The sequence below is a fragment of the Biomphalaria glabrata genome, chromosome 1 (assembly GCF_947242115.1).
Source record: "Biomphalaria glabrata chromosome 1, xgBioGlab47.1, whole genome shotgun sequence".
NCBI classification, from domain to species: domain Eukaryota; kingdom Metazoa; phylum Mollusca; class Gastropoda; family Planorbidae; genus Biomphalaria; species Biomphalaria glabrata.
In genome coordinates this window covers 1,712,595-1,738,709 of record NC_074711.1, presented here as the reverse complement: position 1 = coordinate 1,738,709, position 26,115 = coordinate 1,712,595, and the positions used below count along the sequence as shown (strand labels likewise).

At 35.5% G+C, this 26,115-nt stretch overlaps 1 protein-coding gene across 1 annotated transcript; it reads left to right on the top strand.

The window, feature by feature from the left end:
• Positions 1–143: 143 nt before the first annotated feature.
• On the top strand, positions 144–25,058 carry LOC106068478 (coiled-coil domain-containing protein 148-like). The gene is made up of 14 exons (XM_056043681.1): positions 144–500; positions 1,506–1,576; positions 2,085–2,317; positions 3,511–3,662; positions 9,462–9,640; positions 10,215–10,410; positions 11,614–11,755; positions 13,252–13,458; positions 18,732–18,872; positions 19,012–19,142; positions 20,918–21,023; positions 21,635–21,685; positions 23,027–23,116; positions 24,523–25,058. Exons 2-14 carry the CDS (start codon positions 1,525–1,527, stop codon positions 24,676–24,678), a joined length of 1,836 nt encoding a protein of 611 aa, XP_055899656.1. The 5' UTR covers positions 144–500; positions 1,506–1,524; the 3' UTR covers positions 24,679–25,058.
• The last annotated feature ends 1,057 nt before the right edge of the window (positions 25,059–26,115 follow it).

Below are 26,115 nucleotides of genomic sequence, written 5' to 3'. Positions count from 1 at the left end.
GATCTAGTTTAAATAAATACATTTTTAAAATATGATATTTTTTACAATTGCATTAAATAAAGGTCTGATAAATATATTTGTACAAATGAATCTGGATCTAGTCTATAAAAGCAACAAGAATCTGGACAGATCATTTTTGACAACGGAAGTCCGAGTAACTTTGGACGCTACATTAGTATTTTTATTTAAGATCTAGTCTAGATCTAGATCTGGTCTTCAAACTTTATGTTTTCATTTTTCAACAGAACCTTTTATTGACTGATCATGTTATTAACGCAGTAATTGTTCACAAAAAAAATCAATTATATTCACTCACTAAACGATAATCATGTAGGTCAGCGTCACTACTTCCAGAATCTATTTTTTTCAGGACAATCACATTGAATCAGTCACTGTCAATCACTTGAATCACACACTGTCACACAGTCAGTGTCGACAGTGACAATATAATAATAAATAAATAAATAATAACATTCACAGACTGTTTCATTCTTTACTTTGTAAGTTTGTTTTCAAATAATTTATTTACCATGAATAAGATAAGTGAAATTAATTTGTTTTAGTTTTTTTTGTTACTCTTAATAACTGTCATTTTTCTGGGTGGAAAGACATAGTCACATACTGATCATAGTTTCATACTCTAGTAAAATCTAGTTAAATTATTACTATTAGTAGTAGTCTCCAGACTAGAAAGTAGTGAATATTGTTTACTAGTACTAGTCTCCAGACTAGACACTAGTCAATAGTGTTGTTTTTTATTTTAGATTTATCATTCAGTATTTAAAAAAAAACATAATATATCGAATGTAGATCTAATTATGAAACCTACAATGTTAAAAAGAAAATTCCCCATCTCATTAATGATTTAATTTATTCTTGTATGACTAGTCAATAAGATAGAAATGGAGGTATTTAATTTTTTAAGCCAGGCTAAGGTGAAAAACCTGACAGTCTGTAATGTTGTCTAGGAATGCTGTGAAAATTGGATCAATCATATTCTGACCAATGCTTTGATGTGTTGAGTAAAGATGCCAGGTAGTGTGGTATGTGCACTTGACTTTTGTCTTGATGGTCCAAAGTTCTAAACCTGCAGCTGCCCACTCCACTCCCACATGATCCTTCATGACGTTTGGACTAGGATGAAATAATGTCAATTCCGAAGGAACATATAAAACATATATTACTTGGAAATTTCTTGAGGTTATTAAGAACTGACCTTGGTTAGTTGATTTTGCTCGATTGTTGTTGTAAATGTTTTGGATATTCCTTCAGAAATGAAGATTCTCAAGTCCTAGCCCAATCCTCCCACAGGCCAGTTGGAGATGAGCACATGACCAGGCAGTCATCTTTGTAATCATGGTGTATAGCGAAATTTTATATCATAATATTAATGTATAATTTTCAAACCTAAACACAAGTACATTTTTTTAAAATTAACATTTGCTAAAGTAAGACTTTTATATCATTTACTGTTACCTTGTATTCATTTATTTTTCTTTATGCAGAAATTAGAAACTAATATTAATGGAGAAATCTCAGTGGCAGTCATCAACAAGTTTAAAATCTGTTGCTTCAGGTAATTTAACTATAAAGTTACAATAATCAATATTGTTGTCGCTATCTAAATATCTAGTATTTGTCATTCAACTAATCACATCCAATATTTCTAATGCTAAAGAATAATAAAAAAGAAATCGAAGAATTTATTTGTTTTGTAGTAAAATCTATTAATCCATTATATTTTGGTGTGAATGAAATATTTTGGTTACTTATTGAGGATGTTAAGATAATGTTTGTATCATCCAGTAGACAACATAAAGTTTTGTTTTTATTTTTAATTTTAAATTGTATTTAAACAGTTTATACATTTATATCATTTTAATAAACTATACCTCATGTGAGAACTGTTGATAGCTCTCTGTTAAAAATGAATATCATTAGCCATACTTCTTTTCAAATTCAAGTTCTCTACCATTTTGTTTTTCACAATTTTTAAAAACTACAAAAAGCCCAAAGTTTAAATAGGGGAATTTTTTATCTTGTACTTTTTAAACATTGCATTGTATTTTCCTTTGTTTATAAAGATGGATTGGTTCATCGTATGCTGGATGGACTTGGGAGCAACAAGTACCATGCAGTGGACTACAACAGCATGCGTGCAGCCATTTCTCAGAAACGTTTTGCCTCCATCAAAGCTTCAATGAAGCTGAATGAAATAGAGAAGTCATCTCAACAGCACAAAGAAAACAGTATTTTGAAACAACATCAACTTGTCTGGCAGAAAGAATTTATTCGACTTCAACACTTACGCAAAAAGGTGAACTTGTATTTGAATGCATCTTCTTTTTTTTTTAAGAAATATTTCTTAAATCCAAACAACTTTGACTTCAATTTGAAGCTCAATTAATTAGTATGCCTATTGTATTTTATTTTTTAAAAAATTATAAAAAACTTATTCTAGTACCATTTGTAAACTAATTGTTACAAATGAAGTAAAAGTTCTATAAAAATTTGATGGAACACAATATACTTATACTATGAGTTTTATGTCAGATAGAATACTGTTACGATCTCTCCTAATCAGGCCTTCTGCAAACACTGCTTAACAACACAACAGCACATCTAAAACATCAACTTGACAACAAGAGCTTCAAGTAACAAAGTGGTGGTTTAATTACAAATACATCGACAACCAATTCAACACAATTGGCTACATCAAATTCAAATGCTTTCTTGTACTAAACAGAACTGCCTAACTTAACATTACAAGTCTCTCTAGCTCGTACAGCTACATTCTCGAGGACTCCCAAGGTACCACACAGTCCTCACTGCTTTGCTGTCCTGGACTCAACTTTCCTTTTTAACACACTGTCTCTCGACCATGAAGGCTTTTGATCACATGACCACAACACAGATCATACTTGCGGTTATTAGCAGTACTGTCCCTTGTCTATCGACAGCCGTTGACCTGAGTGGTGTGTATCAGTATGCCGCACACACATTAACCCTTTCAGTCCGCCACTGGAGTTACAACAATACATATGTTTAGTTAGAGGTTGATAAGGATATTTTTATCTTGACATTAGTCATAGTTTCCCTACTGCCTAGCTCTGAATGGATCTGGCAGTACTTTATAGATAGTATAGTTACTTCCTAAATTTTGACCAGTCCTGACATGATTTGGTCATAAGTTTGAGATGATTTCCATACTATGCATTGATTCTAGAAAATCCTTTGCATATTTTATCATTATTTCCATTCATTTTTTCTCATTTTTACCTTCACCAGGCTACAGTATAACACTACATTACCAGTAAAAACATTACATTACCAGTAAAAACACTACATTCATGACATGTAGGACATAATCATCTTCTTTTTCGAAGTAACGTCTGTCGATATATAAGTACTCTGCTTGACTTTTATTTTACTACCTAGGTAATGGTGATCATGCTTGATATTTTATCTTCGTATGTGATCATTTTTAAAAGTTGTTGTTTTTTTAAACAGGCAGAAATTACAGTGGAGTCTCACATGAGGACAAACCTTAGCTCTGATATGTGTGGCCCTCTCTATAAAGAGATTGACTACTTTGATGGCAGCCTTGAGGCAGATTTTGAAGGTTTTAAGAAGAACACGGTTGAGCCAGTTTGGATGATGAGGTCTGTCTATTTATTAAGTTTAGCTTCTTATCTTATCTTATATTAGTTTTAGCTAGTTGGCTTAGTTCTATTCTTCTTTGTTGAATGTTCTATGACCTCATTCAGGTAGGGCAGCGTTTCTCAAACTTTTGACCTATGTGTACCCCTTTTATAACTTGTGTAATGCTGAGTACCCCCCCCCCCCCCCCTCAACCACACTTTAATTTATTAACAGAACATAATACATGGGTATTTAAAAAAATCAGCAAAGTTATTGAGGTGCACCGCATAGCCCTTTCAAAATCTTCCTTTACCCCTGGGAGTACTCATAACCCACTTTGAGAAACACTGAGCAAGGGTGGCATGAATTTTAAGTTATAATTTTTTTTTTTATTCGACTTTTATCATTGAAATTTAGTTTTTGTTTGTTTTTTTTTTTTGCATCTATTTAAACATGTGTGAAACCGAATTTTCACACGTTTTTTTGTTTTGTTTTTCTTGTCAAAGTAACTTATATCAACAGTGTTCTAAAGTTAGTGTTTTTATTTAAAAAAAACAACTATAAATAAAGGATGTCTGGTGAAAGTAAGTAAGTGACGTCTGGTGAAAGTAAATAAGTGACGTCTGGTGAAAGTAAATAAGTGATGTCTGGTGAAAGTAAGTAAGTGACGTCTGGTGAAAGTACATAAGGGATGTCTGGTGAAAGTACATAAGGGATGTCTGGTGAAAGTAAATAAGTGATATCTGGTGAAAGTAAATAAGTGACGTTGGGTGAAAGTAAATAAGTGACATCGGGTGAAAGTAAATAAGGGATGTCTGGTAAAAGTAAATAAGTGACGTCTGGTGAAAGTAAATAAGTGATGTCTGGTGAAAGTAAATAAGGGATGTCTGGTGAAAGTAAATAAGGGATGTCTGGTGAAAGTAAATAAGTGACGTCTGGTAAAAGTAAATAAGGGATGTCTGGTGAAAGTAAATAAGTGATGTCTGGTGAAAGTAAATAAGTGATTTCTGGTGAAAGTAAATAAGTGACGTTGGGTGAAAGTAAATAAGTGATGTCTGGTGAAAGTAAATAAGTGATGTCTGGTGAAAGTAAATAAGTGATTTCTGGTGAAAGTAAATAAGTGATTTCTGGTGAAAGTAAATAAGTGATTTCTGGTGAAAGTAAATAAGTGATTTCTGGTGAAAGTAAATAAGTGATGTCTGGTGAAAGTAAATAAGTGATGTCTGGTGAAAGTAAATAAGTGATTTCTGGTGAAAGTAAATAAGTGACGTCGGGTGAAAGTAAATAAGTGATGTCTGGTGAAAGTAAATAAGTGATGTCTGGTGAAAGTAAATAAGTGATTTCTGGTGAAAGTGTGATTGTTGTCATAGTAAAGGATGTTACAAGATGTTGGGGACATTTGGTTGCTATTAGGTTACGAAGTTTCTATGACCAGAATTGAATAAGGATGTCTTGTGGTCAGCACAATGACCAACCATCAATTTGACTTAAAACATCTTAAAATTCCAAATTTCACCAGTATTTAAACTCAAGACCTCTAGTTTGAAGGCCATGCACTTAACCATTCTGGAAGACGTCCCTTTTGTTAAATTCCATGGCCTATGATTGACATCCATCCCATGATGCATGCTGTCTGGCTCTTCGGACCCACAGGGCTTAATGAAATTGGAGTAGATCAATTAATTTTTTTCCTTCATGTAGCTTATGACACATGTGAGAAATTTGTGTCCAGCCAGGCTGATACAAGTTGGTCACTACTGCTATACAAACAATCCTTTAAAAAATTCTAATATCATTAGGCATAGAGGCCACAGAGGTTTATAATTTTTAGGCATAGAGGCCACAGAGGTTAATAATTTCTGTTTTTAGCGGCCCCCGTAAGGGGAAAAAGCCGCTATTAGGTTTGTGCAAAATGTCCGTCTGTCCGTCTGTCACACTCAGATCTCGAAAACTAAAAGAGATATGAAAAATATTATTTCATCATTAAATCCGGCTTGAAAAGTTTAGGTGCAACGGCTACTTTTGGTTTTCTAAAAGCAAACCGTTTAATTTATAAAATTAATTATGCAAGCGATTTTTTCATAAAAATACACCAATTCTAAAACAATTACGTAAATGTAAGGGAGGCAATGTTACAATATGGTAACAAAGATGGACAATTTTTGTGTATTTTCAGTATCACTAAGTCAAATATATTTTTAAAATGTACAGGAAATGTTTACAACAAATACAAATAATAGTTAAAGACGTTTTTTCTGGTCAACTAGCTGCTAAAATTAAAAGAAAACATTTCTGTTTGTTTATAAAGGCTAATAATGCACTTTGTATGTAAATATCACGCACATTTTTTTTAATGGACTTTTTATGCAGCGATTTTCGTGCAGTAGCGTAACGTCGCAACATGAACAGGTGCTAAACCAATTCCTTAAACTTTTTTTAAAAATCAGATTTTATTTATTTTTTGTTTAGTGCTTATTTTTGTGCGTTTTGTCTGTTGGTCGGTCTGTCCGTCACGATTAGATTTAAAAAACTAGAACTCTAAAAGCTATTGAAAATCTGATTTACCCTTTAATGTTCCTCCCATAACATCTCAATAGTTTTAAGTATCTAAAATTGATTGTTCCGGATTTTTTTGTGCAAAACTAATCAACGCCAACAAATGTTTGTTTGCTCTTCTAACTTATATTACATTCAATTTCCATGCTTAAACGTTGCAAAAACACATTATCAATAATATGTTGTTCCGTTTTTTATGTAAATAGCATATTAATGCTAAATCATAATCTCTATACTGACTTATATTTCATTAAGTGTAAAAATGTTCCGGATATTGTTTTATAAAACATGAATTATGCCTAATGATTGTTTGAAATCGCATAAGGCTTTTAAAAAAAGTAATTTACTAGAATTGATTACTGAAAATTACTTTTTAGACATTTAATTTTCTTGTAAAACATAACATAGAAGTTTTGTAATCGATAAAGAAAGTTCCGGATTTTGTTTCTTACAAATCGTCCCCAGAAATTTCCGAATTTATTTAAAAATCTACTAACGCCAAATAATTGTTTGAACTCCCTCTTCTAATTAATAAACAAATAATCTTCTCATTTACGAAATAATGTTTTTACGGATTTTTATGAAAAATATTTTAACTCACTACTCTCTTACAGTACATTTAACTTTCTACCTAAAACATTAAAAAATCTAATTATCGTTAATATTATGTTCCGATTTTTAAGGAAAACAGAATCCAAACACCAAAGTAACGTATGAAAATCTCTCCACGTGGCTGTAGTACATCTAATTTTTATACGAGACCATCCAAAAAATTTAATTAACGGTATTACATTTATCTGAAATTCTCTTTTTCTTTTACTATTTATACAAACATCCGGAACAATCTATTATATAAACTTTTCAATTGTGTTCATACCTAAAAATTATTGCGATGTTTTGAAACGTAAAATAAAGGTTAATCAATTTTTAATAACTTTTAGTTGTTTTTTTTATATCAAGATAACGGACAGACCGACTGACAGACAAAACGCAAAAACAATGTGGCTTTGATCCTTTTAAAATAAATTCTATTAGAACTCAGTGCACCAATGTCTTTGAACCCTCGTTAAATATCTCGTGTAAATATGGTATGGAACCGGTACTAGCCTATTGTGAGGTAATGGAATTTTTTTTCTTTGACGTCATATGAATGGACTCTTTAAATGTAATGTTAAAAGAACGCACTCGGTGCTGCACCAATGTCTATTAACCCTCGAAAAAATTGCTTGTATTAATGAAAACATATTTTAGTCTAACTAAGCCGTGTGACGTAGTGTTTTTTTTTTTCTTTGACGTCACATGGAATGAATTCTTTAAATGAAATGCTAAAAGAACGCACTCGGTGCACCAATGTCTATGAACACTCGAGAAATGGCTCGTGTTGATAAAGGTGATTTTTAGTCTAGCTAGGCCTTGTGACGTAGTGTTTTTTTTTTCTTTGACGTCATATGGAATGAATTCTTTAAATGAAATGCTAAAAGAACGCCCTCGGTGCACCAATGTCTATGAACACTCGATAAAAGGCTCGTAATGATGAAGGCGATTTTTATTCTAGCTAGGCCGTGTGACGTAGTGTTTTTTTTCCTTTGACGTCATATGGAATGAATTCTTTAAATGAAATGCTTAAAGAACGCACTCGGTGCTTCAAAGTCTATGAGCACTCGAAAAAATTGCTTGTATTAATGAAAACATATTTTAGTCTAACTAAGCCGTGTGACGTAGTGTTTTTTTTTTTCCTTTGACGTCACATGGAATGAATTCTTTAAATGAAATGCTAAAAGAACGCACTCGGTGCACCAATGTCTATGAACACTCGAGAAATGGCTCGTGTTGATAAAGGTGATTTTTAGTCTAGCTAGGCCTTGTGACGTAGTGTTTTTTTTTTCTTTGACGTCATATGGAATGAATTCTTTAAATGAAATGCTTAAAGAACGCACTCGGTGCACCAAAGTCTATGAACACTCGATAAATGGCTCTTATAGATGAAGGCGATTTTTAGTCTAGCTAGGCCGTGTGACGTAGTGTTTTTTTTTCCCTCTGACGTTATATGGAATTAATTCTTTAAATGAAATGAAAAAAGAACTCGGTATAGTAATGTTTATTAAGCCTCGTTATGTGACTCGCGTTTAAAAAAGGAATGATATCTTGATTTAAATCTAATCTAGATTTTTTAAACTAGATCTAGATTTTTATTACAGTATATCTAGATCTGGATTTATATTCTAATTAAAATTATTTTGGAGTCTAGATCTAGAATTTCTAGATCTAGTTTAGACTAAAATAGACTAGATTAAGATGTAGAATTTCAATTTCTAAACTTAAAGTGTAAAAAAAAAGTGTAGATTTTCATTTCCAAACGTTTTGATCAATATTGTAATGTTTTAATATACTAAAACTAATCTACTATTTTTTTTATTAAATTTAAATTTAAATTTACGGCAAATGAATCTTTGAAACATTATTACTTTTGACCATCGGATGGCTGCCTGGTCGTGCGGTTTGCGCGCTGGACTGTCGTTCAGATTTATGGATGGCCCAGGGTTCAAACCCTGCCCGCTCCCATCCCCCGTCGTCCTGCTGGAGGTTTGGACTAGGAAGTAATTATCTTCAACTCTGAAGGAACATCCGAAACGTGTAAAACATTTTACATCAAAATTAAATCACCTCTTGAATATTATTTGCGAATATGCAGATCCGACAGGGATCCGACTTCGACGGGGGCCGCCTCTGAGTTTGTGTAACACAAACTCTCTTTGTAATCTTGTTTTTTTTTGTTGTTGTTTTTTTTCAAATAATTTTTGTAAGAAGTGGCAGTTTTATCATCTTTTTAATACATGATTTTAATGTTGATTTATCTGAATGTAATATTTATTTTCATCCGTTATTTTACATACTCTCCTTAACAGCAGCTAAATTCACACACTCTTTAAATGACTGCCTTGTATTCGACCTGGACTGTCATTTAGTCGTCTCCTTGGTCCTATTTTTACCATCTGAGCTGTGAATGGACCTTGTTTTTAATGACTTAACTATATAAAATTTAGCTCTTGAGCTATGAAGGGTGAATAAACCTTGAGGGATTATGGGCACGACATGGCCTAAATTGTGCCAATGTGCTAAATATTCAAAATATCATGGTCCCAGGTTCATCCTCACTGCCTTCTCCTTTTTCCTGCGGGAGGTTTGACCTAGGACTCTGAAGGAACGTCCGAACCATGTAAAACATTTTTTTTTTAAATTGGACTTTGTGTTGTTCGTTTCAGAGATGATTTGAAATATTGGTTGAGTGAACATCGTGAGGAGCTCAAGTATGGCAACCCAGACATTATAGAGAAACACAGGGAGATAACCAAAACTATAGACAGTGTCAAAGGTCAACAGCAAAGTATTCAAGAGAAACTGCAATATGAAGAGGAATGTCTGGAGGCAGAGCTTCAATCAGGTTAGAGTTCTAAATCTTCACTTCAGTATCTACTTCTGTCAGGTTCCATTACTCTTTCACTTTAGTATTTACTTGTAATCTTTCCTTCCATCAGATTCCACTACTATTTTACTTAAGTTTTTATTTACATTTTTTTTTTTATTGTTTGAATTTCTAAGCTATTTTGTTTTTTTAATCTGTCCTTAAAGAGACCCTTGAAAGCATCTCTTTAATTAGCACCAAGTGAATACTGTCATTGTTTTTTAAATTTATTGTTTTATAATAGGATATGGTCTACGATGTTCTTTTAGAATTGAAGATTATTACATCCTAGATCAAACCTTCTGCAGGTCGACAGGAGATGGCAGCATGCTGGGTTCAAACTTAGTACACTGGAGGCGACAGTCCAGAGTGCTTACCACAAATCATTTTAACCATTGATGTTCTTTTATTTGGCATCACAAAAAATGACATTTCTTCAAACAAGAACCTTACATGTATCCATATGTTAAGGTTGTGGTTGGAATCAATTAACCAGGCATGTGATACCTTATTCATTAACCAGACATCTTTTATTTGTTTACTTCATTTACAGATTTGCTTTTAGAGTTGTGCCCTCCTGCTTTACAGAAACATGTGGCAGTCCATCCTGGCATTCCGCAAGAAGCCATGGAGCTTGAATGTCCTGACCCCAACTTGAAGTCGGATGTTTTACAAGAGTTTCTCATTATTGATGAAAGATACCAAACAATGATAGAGGAGCTGAAGAGGAAACATTCTTTCGCTATGAGGTATGTTTCTAAATGAACTTTGAACTGTGTGACTTGAAAAAGAAAGAAGTATTGGGCAGAGATTCTTATAACAACTGAGTAACAAGAAAAAAATTATTTTTTAAAAAAGAAAAAGCAAAGCTTATCGAAAGGGGAAGAACTCTGTCCTTAAACTATATCTACCAGTAAAGTACAAGTTATTTTCCTTACCAAACATTAACCGGTAATCAATTATTTAGTAATTAATTAATTTTATTTAAATAGAAGAAAGGGGGTTAAACCCTGTCATCTTGAGATATATGGCAGTAATTAGCTACTCATTCCCTTAGATAAGCTTTGTTTAAAAAAAAAATATTTTTTTTCATTTGCCTGTTCATATATATATTTTTTTTGCTTTATTTGTTTTACTTGTTTCAGATGTTCCTTCGGATTTGAAAATTTTTACATCCTATAATTTGAATATTATTACATCCTAGCCCTAACCACCTGGGGGGGGGGGGGGGGGCAAGGTTTGAACACAGGACCATCCAACAATAATCCTGAGCACATACCACACTACATGGCAGCCATCCCATTTTTGGTCTATATAAAAGACAACTTTAAGTTGTCACATAGACCATTCAACCAAAAAACTCTTTTTGTCTATATAAGAGACAACTTAAAGTCACATTGTTTAATAAAAATAAACCACTTCAGTATTAGACTTGGTTTCAGACTTTGACCTCTTGTTAGTTAGGGTCTTCCAAACATCTCATTTGTGCAGTGGTTGACCTTTGAACTGTTTCACAGGGACAGTGGCTGATGTTTATGTTTTCTTCTTGTGACAGTTCATCTTCTCTTTTTACCACCATCAAACCAAAATCTTAAACATGAGGAATTCTTTGTCGTTATTTAAGCACTGGATGTGTGGTGGCTGAGCTGTAAAGTGCTTGGCTTCTGATCCAGGGTTCCCGTGTTCAAACCCTGGTCAAGTCTGGGATTTTTAATTTTGAGATATTTGGGAACCTCTGAGTCCACTCAGCTCTAATGGGTACCTGATATTAGTTGGGGAAAGTAAAGGTGTTGTGCTGGCCACATGACACCATCACTAACCATGGGCCGCAGAAACAAATGACCTTTAAATCACAAAGTCTGAAAAGGGAACTGTATAATAATAAAAATAATTTTAAAATGTATTTTTTAAGTGCTGTATGTGATACATCTGACTTGTTCTGATTTGTTCAGCTCTGATGATGGCTGGGAGGAAGACGAGCATTTTAAGTTTGTGGCAGTCGTGGACCAGTACCCAAGAGAAATGATGAACCGCAGGAAACTTTTATTAGATCGACTTAAAAAACATTTACCAACAAAGTCATTTGCAGAGCTGGTAAATAAAATTAATGTAAAAAAAAACCCTCACATTTTAAATATCATTAATGTCTTACAATATCATATTTTTTATTTATTTTTATTTCATTCAGGCCTACCATTTCCATAAGTATATTAATTTCCATAAGTATATTAATTAAAAAATGACTTGCCTGGTATAAACTGTCTGGCTTATTGATTAAATAGAACAAAGTGTGTGTGCCTGCTTTGCTCTCAGTTGAATGAATAATGAAGGTCAACCTTCTTCAAATATTTTTTTTTTTATGGCTTATATTAGTTTTCTTTCCTAAGATTAGTTGCATGACATAAACTGCTGGTACAAAGCTGTCTTTGGTCTGTATTTTCTAGGAGCAAACTAAAAGTCTGGGTTATTGTCTGATGAGTTATTGTTTTTTTTTACATTTATTATAGAACTTGCAATCTCTGACTACAGATGATTTAAAACTGATCTGTTTTAAAACCAATGGTTAATGAGGTTGTCATATGACCTTTATTGCCCCAACATATTTCAGATACCCATTAGAGTTGGGTGGACTCAAGGACATCCTAAAAAATTCTGAAGTTCAGAATCTCACTGTTCACCAGGATTTGAACTTCCGAACTCTTGTTTCTAAAGCCATTTGACATACCACTTGGTCACCATGCCCTATATATATATATGTGGTGGGCACGGCACAGAAAAACTAAAATGGCGAAGGCAACTCAATGGCCGATTTAGATCCGCTTATTATAAACTAAAGACCTGCCAAAGGCAAACATAAAACTACATATGGGCATAAACTAAACATAACAGGTCTAAATGGTTAGACCAACTTGTACACACAACATCAAAGCCAAAATATTAGATATAAGCAAAACAAAATCTTATACTGTAAACCAAAAATCTCTTATAAGAGCATAAGAGAGATATTGAACACCAGAAACATACAAATTAATGACAAAATAGTTCTCTAGATACTGGCTTTTAAGAATCAGTGTATAGATTTGTCCTATGTGATTGTTATAGTTTTTTGTATGGAAAGGAGACGAGCAAAACTCTTAAAACAATGTATGTTTGTTGTATGTAGAACATCAATGAATCTCATTCACCAATCGTAAACAAACAACATATAGCCATGTGATTCTCTATATCTTCTATACAAATTATGTAATCCATAAAGGCTGTCACGTGATATGTATTTTTCATTGTTTTATGAATATAATGGCGTGGCTAAATGTGTTTATTTACGATTGGTGAATGAGGTCCATTGCACAAGATGCCATCTAGGGGGAAAAGGTCATGTGAATATCGGGGTGGCTGGTGTGGTCTGAACAAGTATCCACCCCACTACATATATATATACTTACTCTCAAAGGATTTAATTTGTTTAAGAAATTCAATAACATACCAGTAAATAAAAATAGTTTGTCAAAATCTTTATATTTTTTGTATCAATATGATATTATGCCAGAAAGGTTTAAAATATGAACTAACATGAAATTCTTTGTGGACAGTCACGTCATGAAGATTGGTGGACAGACTGCAAGTATTTCCATGAGAGGCTGAAGGTCGCTTACTTTGAGTGGGCTCGAGACAGGCGAGAACTTTTACACAAAGCTCAAATGACCTTTGCTGAAGTCGCTGTAGCGCAAGAACTCGAGGAAGTCCGCAATGAATACCATCATCGTCAGAAACAGTTTTGTCAAATATTATATGAGAAAGTAAGTCAATGCATAAATGTTCTTGTCATTTACCAACATAAATGTCCTAGTCATTTACCGACATAAATGTTTTTGTCATTTACCAACATAAATGTTCTTGTCATTTACCGACATAAATGTCCTTGTCATTTGCCGACGTAAATGTCCTTGCCATTTGCCGACGTAAATGTCCTTGTCATTTGCCGGCGTAAATACCCTTGTCATTTACCGGCGTAAATGCCCTTGTCATTTGCCGGCGTAAATGCCCTTGTCATTTGCCGGCGTAAATGTCCTTGTCATTTGCCGGCGTAAATGCCCTTGTCATTTACCGCGTAAATGCCCCTGTCATTTACCGGCGTAAATGTCCTTGTCATTTGCCAGCGTAAATGTCCTTGTCATTTACCAGCGTAAATGTCCTTGTCATTTACCAACATAAATGTTCTTGTCATTTACCAGTGTAAATGTCCTTGTCATTTACCAACATAAATGTTCTTGTCATTTACCAGCATAAATGTCCTTGTCATTTACCAGCATAAATGTTCTTGTCATTTACCAGCGTAAATGTCCTTGTCATTTACCAACATAAATGTTCTTGTCATTTACCAGCGTAAATGTCCTTGTCATTTACCAGCATAAATGTTCTTGTCATTTACCAGCGTAAATGTCCTTGTCATTTACCAACATAAATGTTCTTGTCATTTACCAGCGTAAATGTCCTTGTCATTTACCAACATAAATGTTTTTGTCATTTACCAACGAAAATGTTTTTGTCATTTACCAACGAAAATGTTTTTGTCATTTTCTAATGTGTATCTTATCTACATACATAATTTCCTCTCCCACAAAGAGCAATCTAAAATATTTCAACTAAGAACTGGAGACACACCTTTAAATTACCACCTTAACAAAATAGAGCCCATACATACACCTGCCCCTTTGTAGTCACTGCGGCCACACTTATGAAACCATGAGTCATATCCTCTTTGAATGCCCCCATCTTAATCCACCTTAGGCAGACCCTACTATCACTACTGCCAACACTCTGTATGCTGAACAACTAAAGAGAACAGCGCACTATTTTTCCTTGGTACACTCATCAAGAAGGTGATTTCTAGTCACACGCCAACACATATTTCTTGTCATATTGAAGGCTGCATGGTTATGAGGTGCGCCACACTATTGTTTGATCTTCTCAATGCACACACACCTTCCCTAGGCTACCCACACTACAACAAGCGTGGCAAAGAAATAGAGGATGTAACAAATGCCTCTAACCTACACCTTCTGCAAAACAAAACTACACCTCCAACTTTCCTCCACAGAGCACACAACACAACTAGCAGACCTGACCTAACTTTTATCTCTACAGACATTACCGATTCTTCTAAAATAACAGTACTTGAAGACATAGGTAGTGACCACAGGCCTATACTCCTCAATATTGGAACGCCAGGTAGATACCAGTCCAACAAAACAACTAGATGGAACTATAAAAAAGCTAACTGGGCAGCTTTTTCACAAGAAACAGACACAAGACTATCAAGCGTAATTGAGACAGACATCAATTCAACCTACACAACTATAGTCTCCAACATCTTACAAGCAGCAAAAAAATACATCCCTCGAGGCCAAGTTAAGAAATACAAACCTTTTTGGACACCTGAATTAGATAAATTAGTAAAAGAAAGAAACATGGCCAGGAAGACTATAGAAAAAAATCCTACTAGAGAGAACAAGACAACGTACAACAAATTGACAGGGCTTATAAGATACAAAATTAAAACAGAAAAAAAGAAAAAGTGGACCACAACATGCGAACAACTAGATCTAAACAAGGATGGTCGAAAGGCCTGGACCCTTCTGCACCGGCTAGCAGGAAAGAAACAAATAACAAACCCCCAACCTATAAAAGACACTGACGACATAATAACAGAAAACCTTAAAAAGGCTGAAACCTTCAATAAATATTTTGCCAGCATTAACAAGTCAAAGCCAAGAAAACAATTGGACCAGGCCTTCAGTAATATCTTAAAGAAAGAAGAAAAAGCTCCAACAGTCAACTGTCAGATCTTTGACACTCCCTTCACTCTACATGAGCTCAATACTGCCCTAAAAAGCCTCAAGTCAAGAAAATCCCCTGGACCCGATAAAATAACAAATGAAATGATTCGGGGACTAGGACCACAGGCCCAAAACTGTATACTTAACTTTATCAACCATACATGGAAAACTGGAGACATACCACAGGAATGGAGAACCGCAAACATAATACCCATCTTAAAGAAAAATAAACCACCTGGAGACCCAAAAAGTTATAGACCAATCTCTCTAACATCCAACATTGGCAAAATGGCAGAAAAAATGATCAATAACCGACTTTATTGGTGGCTAGAAAGTACTTGCTCACTCCACAATGCACAAGCTGGCTTCAGGAAAGCAAGTAGAACAGAAGACCACCTCTTTCGTTTTATCCAGGACACAGTAGAAGGGTTTCATGAAAACAAGCACACTACAGCAGTATTTATAGATTTGCAGCAAGCCTATGACAGAGTGTGGAGAAAAGGTCTATTTTTGAAGATGAAAAAAATGGGCATCCATGGAAAAATGTACAGCTGGATCAGAGCATTCTTAAAAAACAGAACCATCCAAACCCGATTCGAAGGTGCCATCTCTAGTCAAAAAAGTTTGGAAGAAGGACTACCACAAGGTTCAGCCCTTAGCTGCACTCTCTTTCTAATCTTCATGAATGACCTCCCGGACCTCTTTTCGGTCAATAAGGCACTTTATGCAGACGACCTTTTAATTTGGACTACAGAGAAATATCCAGTGCTGACTAGATCCAAACTAAATAGAGCCCTCACAACTATCTCCACATATTCAAAATTATGGAAAATGGAAATAAACAAAGAAAAGTCAGTTTATTCAATCTTTAGCCACAGCAACAAAACAGCAAAAAGAAACTACATCCTAAAAATAGACTCTCAGCCAATAAATAAAGAAGAAAATCCAACATATCTTGGTGTAAAACTAGACCAAAGACTGTCTCTAAAACACTTTATGGCAGATTTAAAAGAAAAGGCATCACAAAGATTAAACATAATAAAACACCTAGCAGGAACATCCTGGGGAGCTGAAAAGAAAACCTTAAGACAGTTATACACTGGATATGTCAGATCTGTAATGGATAACTGTCTCTCCATACAAGTAGCTGCCAACAAAACCTATCAATCATCATTAGATACAATCCAAAACCAAGCCTTGCGGTTAATTAGTGGAGGTATGAGAACTACTCCCACAGCAGCCTGTGAAATAGACTCCAATATTGAACCTCTTAAGTTAAGGCGCAACAGAGCAGCATTAGAAGCTATTGAGAGATACAGAAGGTTGGAGGACGATCATCCAAATAAATTACTAACACAGAGAAATAGGAAAAACAACCAAAAAAAGCAAAGGACTCTGATCCAACTTACTGACGAACTAGCCCTAAAACACCACCTACCCAATAACAGAGAAAAAATTACCAGGTTTTCAAACATTACACCCGGACTAAACTACAAACAACCAACCATCAAAACACATTTACTAAATAACACCTTAACAAAAGAATCAAATCCACTGGAGCTCAAAGTAGGCACGCTTGAAACAATCGAAAGCTATCCAAAAACAGCCATCCATATTTATACAGACGGATCGGCTTTCAAAGCTACCATCAATGCTGGTCTTGGTGCCTTCCTGGTCTTCCCTAATAATAAACACTTTGAGATAAGCGCACCCTGTGGTGATTACTGCTCAAACTTCCAAGCCGAAATTGAGGCAATTACCATAGCACTCCAGACAGTAGAAAACAAATTATATGAAGGAGTGCAACCACCATCAGATATTGTTGTCTTTACAGACTCCCAATCTACTCTGGAAGCACTTAACAGCAGCACCTCAAACAGCCCAAGAGAGTTGACAACACTCAGTGTGATAATCCACCAGATGATATCAAAATTAAATATCAATATTACACTACAGTGGATCCCTGGACACATTGGCATCATGGGAAATGAAAAGGCAGATAAGCTATCAAAGGCAGGTTCAACTATGGAACAACCAGATAGACCTGTTAACTACCTCACCCTAAGGTCAATGTTAGTCAACAATCACAAAGAGGAGTGGCTCAACCAATGGGCATCAGGAAACACAGGCAGAGCCATGTACAGAGAAATGACTACGCCTAACAAACTGGACAGTATTAACTTCCTCCCCCGCAAAGAACAATCTACAATCTTCCAACTAAGAACAGGACACACACCACTATTAAATTACCACCTGAACAAAATAAACTCCACACAACTACCCCTTTGCAGACACTGCACCCACCCCTCTGAAACCGTAAACCATATCCTCTTTGAATGCCCCTCCCTAATCCACCTTAGGCAGACCCTACTTCCATTACAGCCCAACATAACCAACACCCTGTACGGCAGTGCTGAACAACTGAAGAAAACAGCACACTTTTTTTCCTTGGCACAATCTGCAAAAGAGCTCACAGCTCAGCAGCAATAAAGCTGGCTAGAAGAAGAAGAAGAAGAAGATCTTCTCAATTCTCTCAGGCTCATACCTTGCCCACTGCCATCCTGGGGGAGGTTTAGCTCATACTTTGCCCACTGCCATCCTGGGGGAGGTTTAGCTCATACTTTGCCCACTGCCATCCTGGGGGAGGTTTAGCTCATACTTTGCCCACTGCCATCCTGGGGGAGGTTTAGCTCATACTTTGCCCACTGCCATCCTGGGGGAGGTTTAGCTCATACTTTGCCCACTCCTGGGGGGTGGTTCTGGCTAAGATGTAGATTATTTTCAACTCTGAAATAAACTCCAAAATATTTAAAACATTTACAAACAAACAAATTCCCAGAAAACAAACCTATAGTCTGTTCTACCTTTCTTTCTTTTACCTGGTACTGTTCTTGGCATAAAAGTCTTGAGGTGCGGTTGCTGAGTAGTAAAGCACTTGGCTTCTGAACAGGGGGTCCTGGGGTTCAAATCCTTGGGCAGATTTTTAATTTTGGGATATTTGGGAACCTCTGAGTCCACCCAGCTTTAATGGATACCTCGACTAATTGCCTTGACTTGATTAATTGGGTAAAAAGTAGAGGCAGTTGGTCATTGTGCTGGCCACATGACACCCTCATTACCCATGGCCCACAGAAATAATTGACCTTTTACATCATCTGCCCTATAGATTGCAAGGTCTAAAAGGGGTACCTTTACATTGAACATAATGCTAGGATCTATCTATCTATCCTCAGGTGAAAGAGTGGAGAGAGAGAAAGATGGAAATGATGCACTTAGAAGCTCAGTTAAATGAAGAGAGACAGAGGCAGGCGTTAGAACAAAGACTGCAGGAAGAAGAGAGTGAGAAGAGAAGGAGGAATAAAGAAAAAGAAAATGTAAATACCAAAAAATTATTTTTTTTCCAAACATTTTTAGTGCTGATACCGAAAAGTTTTTAAATTTTAAAACTTTTAGAAGTAGGACAGTTTACTTGTTACAAAGCTTGAAGCTAGTTTTGTTTGTTTTTTTGAACAGATTCAACGCTATCATTTTGAGCAAGAAAAACAGAGAAGAGATACAGAAGCTGCTGCAGAGCAAAGACTTCAAGAACTCAAAGAGTTGATGGAAAAACAAGCTGTCTATGACAGAGAGAGAATTAAGTACAGGTCAGTGAAATGATTTGTTTTTAAGTTATAAATCTTGTATTTTAACATATTGTTAATTTATTAGTAGTTAAAAGTTAGGCAATCAATCACTGATTACCGGCACCTATTTTTTTTGTTTACAAAAAAAAGGCACTGTATAAATCTGATTCTTCGCTGAAATTGCCTTAACTGTTTGTCTATGAACATTTTGCTTTAGTCAATTATCAATGAACTGAAACTATAGTGTACCAAGTGTTGGTGAATTTATTCAGTGAGCCAAGTCTTTACTATTTGTTGGTGAACCAATCATTTACTGGACCATATATTGAGTCACAAAATCATTGAACTTGTGGAACTGCCCTGTGCTGACGAAAGTTACCATCTTCTTTCTTTCAGTTACACTCTGAAATTTTCCTTGAAATTTTCCTTGACTAAATGCCGATTGCCTCTTTTATTATGTTGTTTATATCAACACACTCCATCTATCTTTATATCTATTCAAAATCTTTTACTCAGTATTTTTCCCACTTCCCATTCCAGGTCAAGTTGACCATTATACATTGTCGATGACATTTAACGAATCAATAAAAAAAAATTAACAAATTAGTCAATCAATTAATTGTAATCATAATTAATTACTTTTTTATATGTAAACTTATAATGGACTGCTAAAACTTTCCATTTTTATAAGTACTTGAATAGCTCAGTGGCAAAAAAGATTGGCCTCTCATCATGGAGTTCCAGCTTGATCAGACCTTTTTTTTTCAATTGCTTTTAAAAGGACAGCATGAAAATTTTCACCAAATACCCACAGACAGACACACACACACACACAAATGTGATTGGACCATTGTACACTGATTCAAAATAATTGATGCAATTTCATTCATATAAGCAAGGGTTGTTTTTTTTATAGTATTTTAAAAAATATTTAACAAGTTTTTATTATGATTATACAAGCCGTTGTCAGTCTCAGTGCTAAATCTAATTATATTCCAGTACTTTTTTTTTCTACAAATGCCACCATAATCAAATCTGGCAACTTCAGTTTGAAAAATGTCTTCTAGTCATAAATAGTCCTAATGTTTAAATAGGCATTCAGATGAAGCCTGCTAAGTCACAACATTTAAAAATATGTTTCAGCCCTCTCTGAAAACAAAACTATGCTAAGATAAAAAGAACAGTCGATTGTGAACATTATTTTTAATTGAAAAGCTGACTATCTATAGCAGACGTGAGCTATTGTACTTGTTGTTTGATCAGCTGGTGACTGACAAGCAGACGTGAGCTATTGTACTTGTTGTTTGATCAGCTGGTGACTGACAAGCAGACGTGAGCTATTGTACTTGTTGTTTGATCAGCTGGTGACTGACAAGCAGACGTGAGCTATTGTACTTATTGTTTGATGAGCTGGTGACTGACAAGCAGACGTAAACTTATAATTCACCTCTTTGCTTTTTTTATCTAATAAATGCTGGACCCATCCAAGCACGAAATTGACTACAGGCTGGCAGATCAAAGAAAACTTCAAAAGTTTGAATTTAAAATTGTAGCCTCCCTTTGCTAGCTACTCATAATAAAAGCATTGTTTCATTGCAGTAAAGTAGCTTGTTCTCAAAATGGTAGATTACTTACAGCATGTATACAAGATTTATGAACAAAAACAACTAGGGAAAAAATAGAGCATTCTTCAATAAATTAATTATATTGATATCAATTTTTTACCAAATATGTTTACTCTGGGTATAAATTATTAGTCAGTGTTTATTTGAGATTGAATGTATTTCTTCTTTTAGAGAAGAACAAATCAGCGAAAAACTGGAAGAAAGAAAACAGAAAGAAATAGAGAAAGTCAAAGAAGAAGAAGAAATGCAAGCTAGGCTTGAGGCTCTAAGATCCAAGGTGAGATTTATTTTATTTCTATCTTTTAGGAGATTTATTGAGATGTTACAGAAAGATCCCAGATATCACCTACAAAGACTGCATCACAAATGAAGAGATTAGAGACAGGATTAGTACAGAGATTGGATCTCATGATGGCCTACTGTCAAAAAAACGCAAAATAATATTCTATGGCCATATGACAAGGTCCTCATGGCCCGCCAAGACCTTCCATCAGGGAACAGTACCAGGAAAAAGAAGAAGAGGCAGACAGAGAAAGCAATGGGAGACGACATAAAGGAATGGATGGGTCTGTCATTGAGGGAGATTCTGTCCAAAGCAAAAGATAGGAATGGAAAAGGATGGTCAACAGATCTTGTGTGGTGCCCCAACGGTCCAACAGGTGAAGGTGAGATGTTTTATAAGTTTCAGACATTCTTTCAGACATGATGACTGTTAGACCACAGCCCAAATTTCTTGCATTGGATTGCAGTTGGTGGGTTTTGAAATAGGGACCACCGTGACAACACTGGGATTCACATATCAAGCAATTATGTAGCCTTCAAATAGTCCACACATTAACTTTTGATATTGATTTCATATTGCACCTAATGAAATATCTGTATCAACAGGTCAGAGTTATTGCAGAGAGTGATCCCCTTCGAGCTCTTCAAGGCACAAAGGTTAGTTTTATAATAAGATCAGTCTCTATGGAATCTTGATTGGCTGTACGTGTACATTGGTTTGTATATTGGTTGTACACATTAAATCTTTAATTAAAACCTTTTGTGCTTTTATTAGCATCACGAATAGATAATAAAAAAAATATTTCACTTTTAACTTGTGAAAAAAAGCTTTAACAAGTTTATGAAAACTAAAACAATGAAGGCTCCCTAATGGTCAACTTTAATCCTTTGCTGCCTATGATTTAATTTTAGGAACTTGTAGATCATTATTAAACTCCATGTGAGTGAGAGCTTGAGCGGTTCAGATCCTCTCTTCCAAAAGTCCTGAACAAAAAACCCGCAGTTATGTCTCCATACAAGTCAAGAACATGTGACTTAATATGACTGAATGACACTCCTATGACTTTGATCCACCCAGGATAATGTCAGGGCTATTTATACCATTTGCTCTAAGGCAGGGGTTCTCAACCTGTGGGTCGATTGACGATTTGCCAGGGGTCGCCAAAGACCATCAAAAATAAGGATTGTTATTGTCTATTCTTCTATTGCTGTATGTGTCTATGAGGGGGGGGGGGCACGGCAGAGTGGGAGATTGTAAAAAGGGGTCACCAATCTTAAAAGGTTAAGAACCGCTGCTCTAAGGGTCAATCCAATGCTCCTCTCCCCTTGAGGAACCCATAACTATGTCCAGATAGTGTTATGGAATAGTAGAACCCAAAAAGAAAAAGAAAGATTTCTAGTTTTTACTTAGTACTTTTGTTTTTAACATTGATTTCAAAGCCTCACTTCATACTGTAATGGTTTTAAAAAACTCTTTTATGTTATTCTCTTAGTTTCAGCCCATTATTGTGCTGCCACATCTCATTAAATGTTCTATATTCATTTTTCCAAAATCTATTTTACATTTATGTTTGAGTTGAATACTCAGATTAAGACTTTAATCTCTAGTATACACAAAGGTATTATGGGCTGTTGCTCAATTTTTTGTTTTATTTTTAAACATTTGTTTACCCAAGCAGCCAACAAGCTGATGTTCAAATAATTTATTTTTTTTACTTGATACAATTTCTTTAACTTTTTAATTATTTAGAGTTAGGGTTAACCACTTTTGCAGAAGTGAATGTGTTTCATTTTTTGGCACCTTCTGAATTTAGTCAAAGCATAGGAAAACTTCCTATGTACTTGCATGAACACTAGCATGATGATATCAATATTTAAGTTTAGATGAGTCTTATATATTTGTGGCTAGATGAGTCCTATATGTTTGTGACTAGATAAGTCCTAAACATTTGTATTTCTGCTCCTTATAATTGACTTTGTCCTCTAATTGGTGACCAGGCCTGGGAAGCTCATCTCAAGCAAGAAGAGTTCCACGAGTCAGCCATGTTAGAACCTTTGTTCAAAGTGAACAGCTACACATCGAAGCAGGTTTGTAAGAAGTCTGTTCATGTGTCAATCTTTGTGTGTCCAACAAACAAACCACTGAGACAAACAAATCAGCCACTCTGTCAAACAAACAGACTGAGACCACTAATTTCATAAAGTGTTTAGGTGTCCAATGTCTAAAGCTCTGTTAAAATACTTCACATCCTTGCAGTACCCTTGGTTTCCCTATGGGGCCCTATGTTTACTTCACATCCTTATGGTGCCCTATGCTAACTTTACATCCTTATGGGGCCTTCTGTTAACCTCACATCCCTATGGTGGGATTATTGGTGCCCTATGTTAACTTTACATCCTTATGGGGCCTTCTGTTAACCAAACATCACTATGGTGCCCTATGTTAACTTTACATCCTTATGGGGCCTTCTGTTAACCAAACATCCCTATGGTGCCCTATGTTAACTTTACATCCTTATGGGGCCTTCCTTTAACCTCACATCCCTATGGTGCCCTATGTTAACTTTACATCCTTATGGGGCCTTCCTTTAACCTCACATCCCTATGGTGCCCTATGTTAACTTTACATCCTTATGGGGCCTTCCTTTAACTTCCCATCCCTATGGTGCCCTATGTTAACTTTACATCCTTATGGGGCCTTTCTTTAACCTCACATCCCTATGGTGCGCCATGTTAACTTTTCATCCTTATGGGGCCTTATGTTTACTTCACATCCCTATGGTTCCCTCTCTTATGTGGAACGACAGAAGTTTGCCCGACACAAAGATATTACAAAAACCCTAACCACCAGTTGATCAGACCAGCTGCTTATTGGACCAAATCCTAAAGTACTGAAACATATCCTGTTGTACAATTATATCTGGTTAATTATAACAGAAGGTTGTTATTAGGACATTGTCTGAGTTATTAGGACCAAAACAACTGCATCCTGACATTGTCTGAGTTATTAGGACCAAAACAACTGCATCCTGAGATTGTCTGATTAACCTGATTTGACAATATAATATTTAATTCTCAAATGCTAAGTGAAAATCCCTAAGCTCAGATTTGTCAAAGAAAAAGTTCCCCTTTTAGACCACGGTTAATGAGGATGTTGTGGCCAGCATAAAACAACCTACCACCTTTACTTTTCTCCAATTAGTGTCAGGTACCCATTAGATCTGGGTGAACTCAGAGGCGCTGAAATTAAAAATCCCAGTCTTCACCGGGATTCGAACCTTGGACCCCGGTTCGGAATCCAAGCACTTTACTGCTCAGCCACTGTGCCTCCCTGTCAAAGAATGAAAATTAACTAACAGCATGAATCATAAATGACGAATAAATGTCATTCGACATCTAGCAATGTTAAGTGACATTAAACTAATATTACATCGGCTACATAAATAATTTTTTAAAAAAGTTATGTTGTTTTTATTTGTCTTACTTTTGTATAGATAACATCAGACCACAGAATTCGACTTGAGCAGAAGTTACGAGAAGCTGGTTTACATAATACCGAGTATGCTCGTTCGATGATAAGAAAGGCAACTCCTCCACTGAAGCCTCGCAAAGATCTCTTTCACACATTTAAATTTCAAGATGATCCATGAGTGTGGAGCTATTGTGTGTGTGTGTGTGTGTGTTCCATTGAGAGTGTTCAGGTGTTCAATTAGGTTGTGTGTATCTGTGTTCTAAGAGTGCACACTTCTGTTTTAAAGTGAAATGTGCACTCGCCGAGGCTAATTTTATAATAACTCTAAGATATAAACAAGTAATGTGAAATAAAGACATTGTCAATACTGGATGTGAGAATAAAATTCATACAATATTAGAAAAAAAGAATATGTCCTTTTGATCTCATGTTTGTCAAGAAGACTTTAAAATTGTCATATACATGCAAACTATTTCATATGGACATGGGTCCAATAGACATATGTCCTGTGTCCTATAGTCAGACAATGTGTCTTATAGACATTTGTCCCATATGCCAGGACAAATTTGTACAAACACTCCTTCTTCCCTAGTGCTATTAGAGCATGGAATGGGTTGCCTGAGCTAGCCAGGAAAACCAGTGACTTGGCAGAATTTAAGTCATTGGTTAATATGCATGACTGAATGCATGACGCGTAGGACGTAATCATCTTCTTTTTTGAAGTAACGTCTGTATTATATAAGATAAGATAAGTGTGCTATAGACAATAGACATGTATCCAATAGACAAACATATTTCCTGTGTCCTATAGGTACATGTCTAGTAGATATATGTCCTGTGTCCTGGGCATATGTTCTGAGTATCTCAAATAGTAAAAGGCTAAATATTTTGATTTATCAGCTGACATTTGAGAATTGGGGGGGGGGGGGGAGGGGCTGCATGATGAAAATGACTTAAAGCTGTATCCAATGGCTGAACAAAGTCCAGACAACTGGGTCTGGTTTGGGGTGCACTGGATGACCTCTACATGCCCCACAGTGGTCTGAGCATTCTATTTGCTAGCCGTGGCTTGGTAGCCCAGATAGTCAATAATGGCGACTTGTGCTGCCATGCAGGACTTCATCTGGACTTCGCATGCTGGTTGATAGACTGAGACTACACTTTTAAACAATAGCCCCAGTTCAAACCCTGCTGTTACTGTATACAAACATTTGCTGTTTCCATCTTCCTTATTATTTACAATGAAATACAATTTCAAATAAAGTCAAAATTGTGTTGCATTTTTACTTGCTACGATTTTATTTTATTGAGAGCGCTGCATTGTCTCCACAATCATCTGACGTATGGGTTTTGAAAATGCCGTTACTCTAGTTCAATCGCCACTAGTACACAATGAAATGACACAGTGTTGGATATAACATTCTGGAGTTTAATACTTTCAAACTTACACAGGTAACAGTTAAATGTGAGGATGCAGCCTGTATACAATGTAGATACAGGAACAATAGTAATACTAACCAGTCTTGTAAGACTACCATAACTAGCTACCGACTAACTTGGTTAGCCTCTAATCCTTAAGTATTGCCTTCTCAAGAATATTCAAGACCATCTGTCG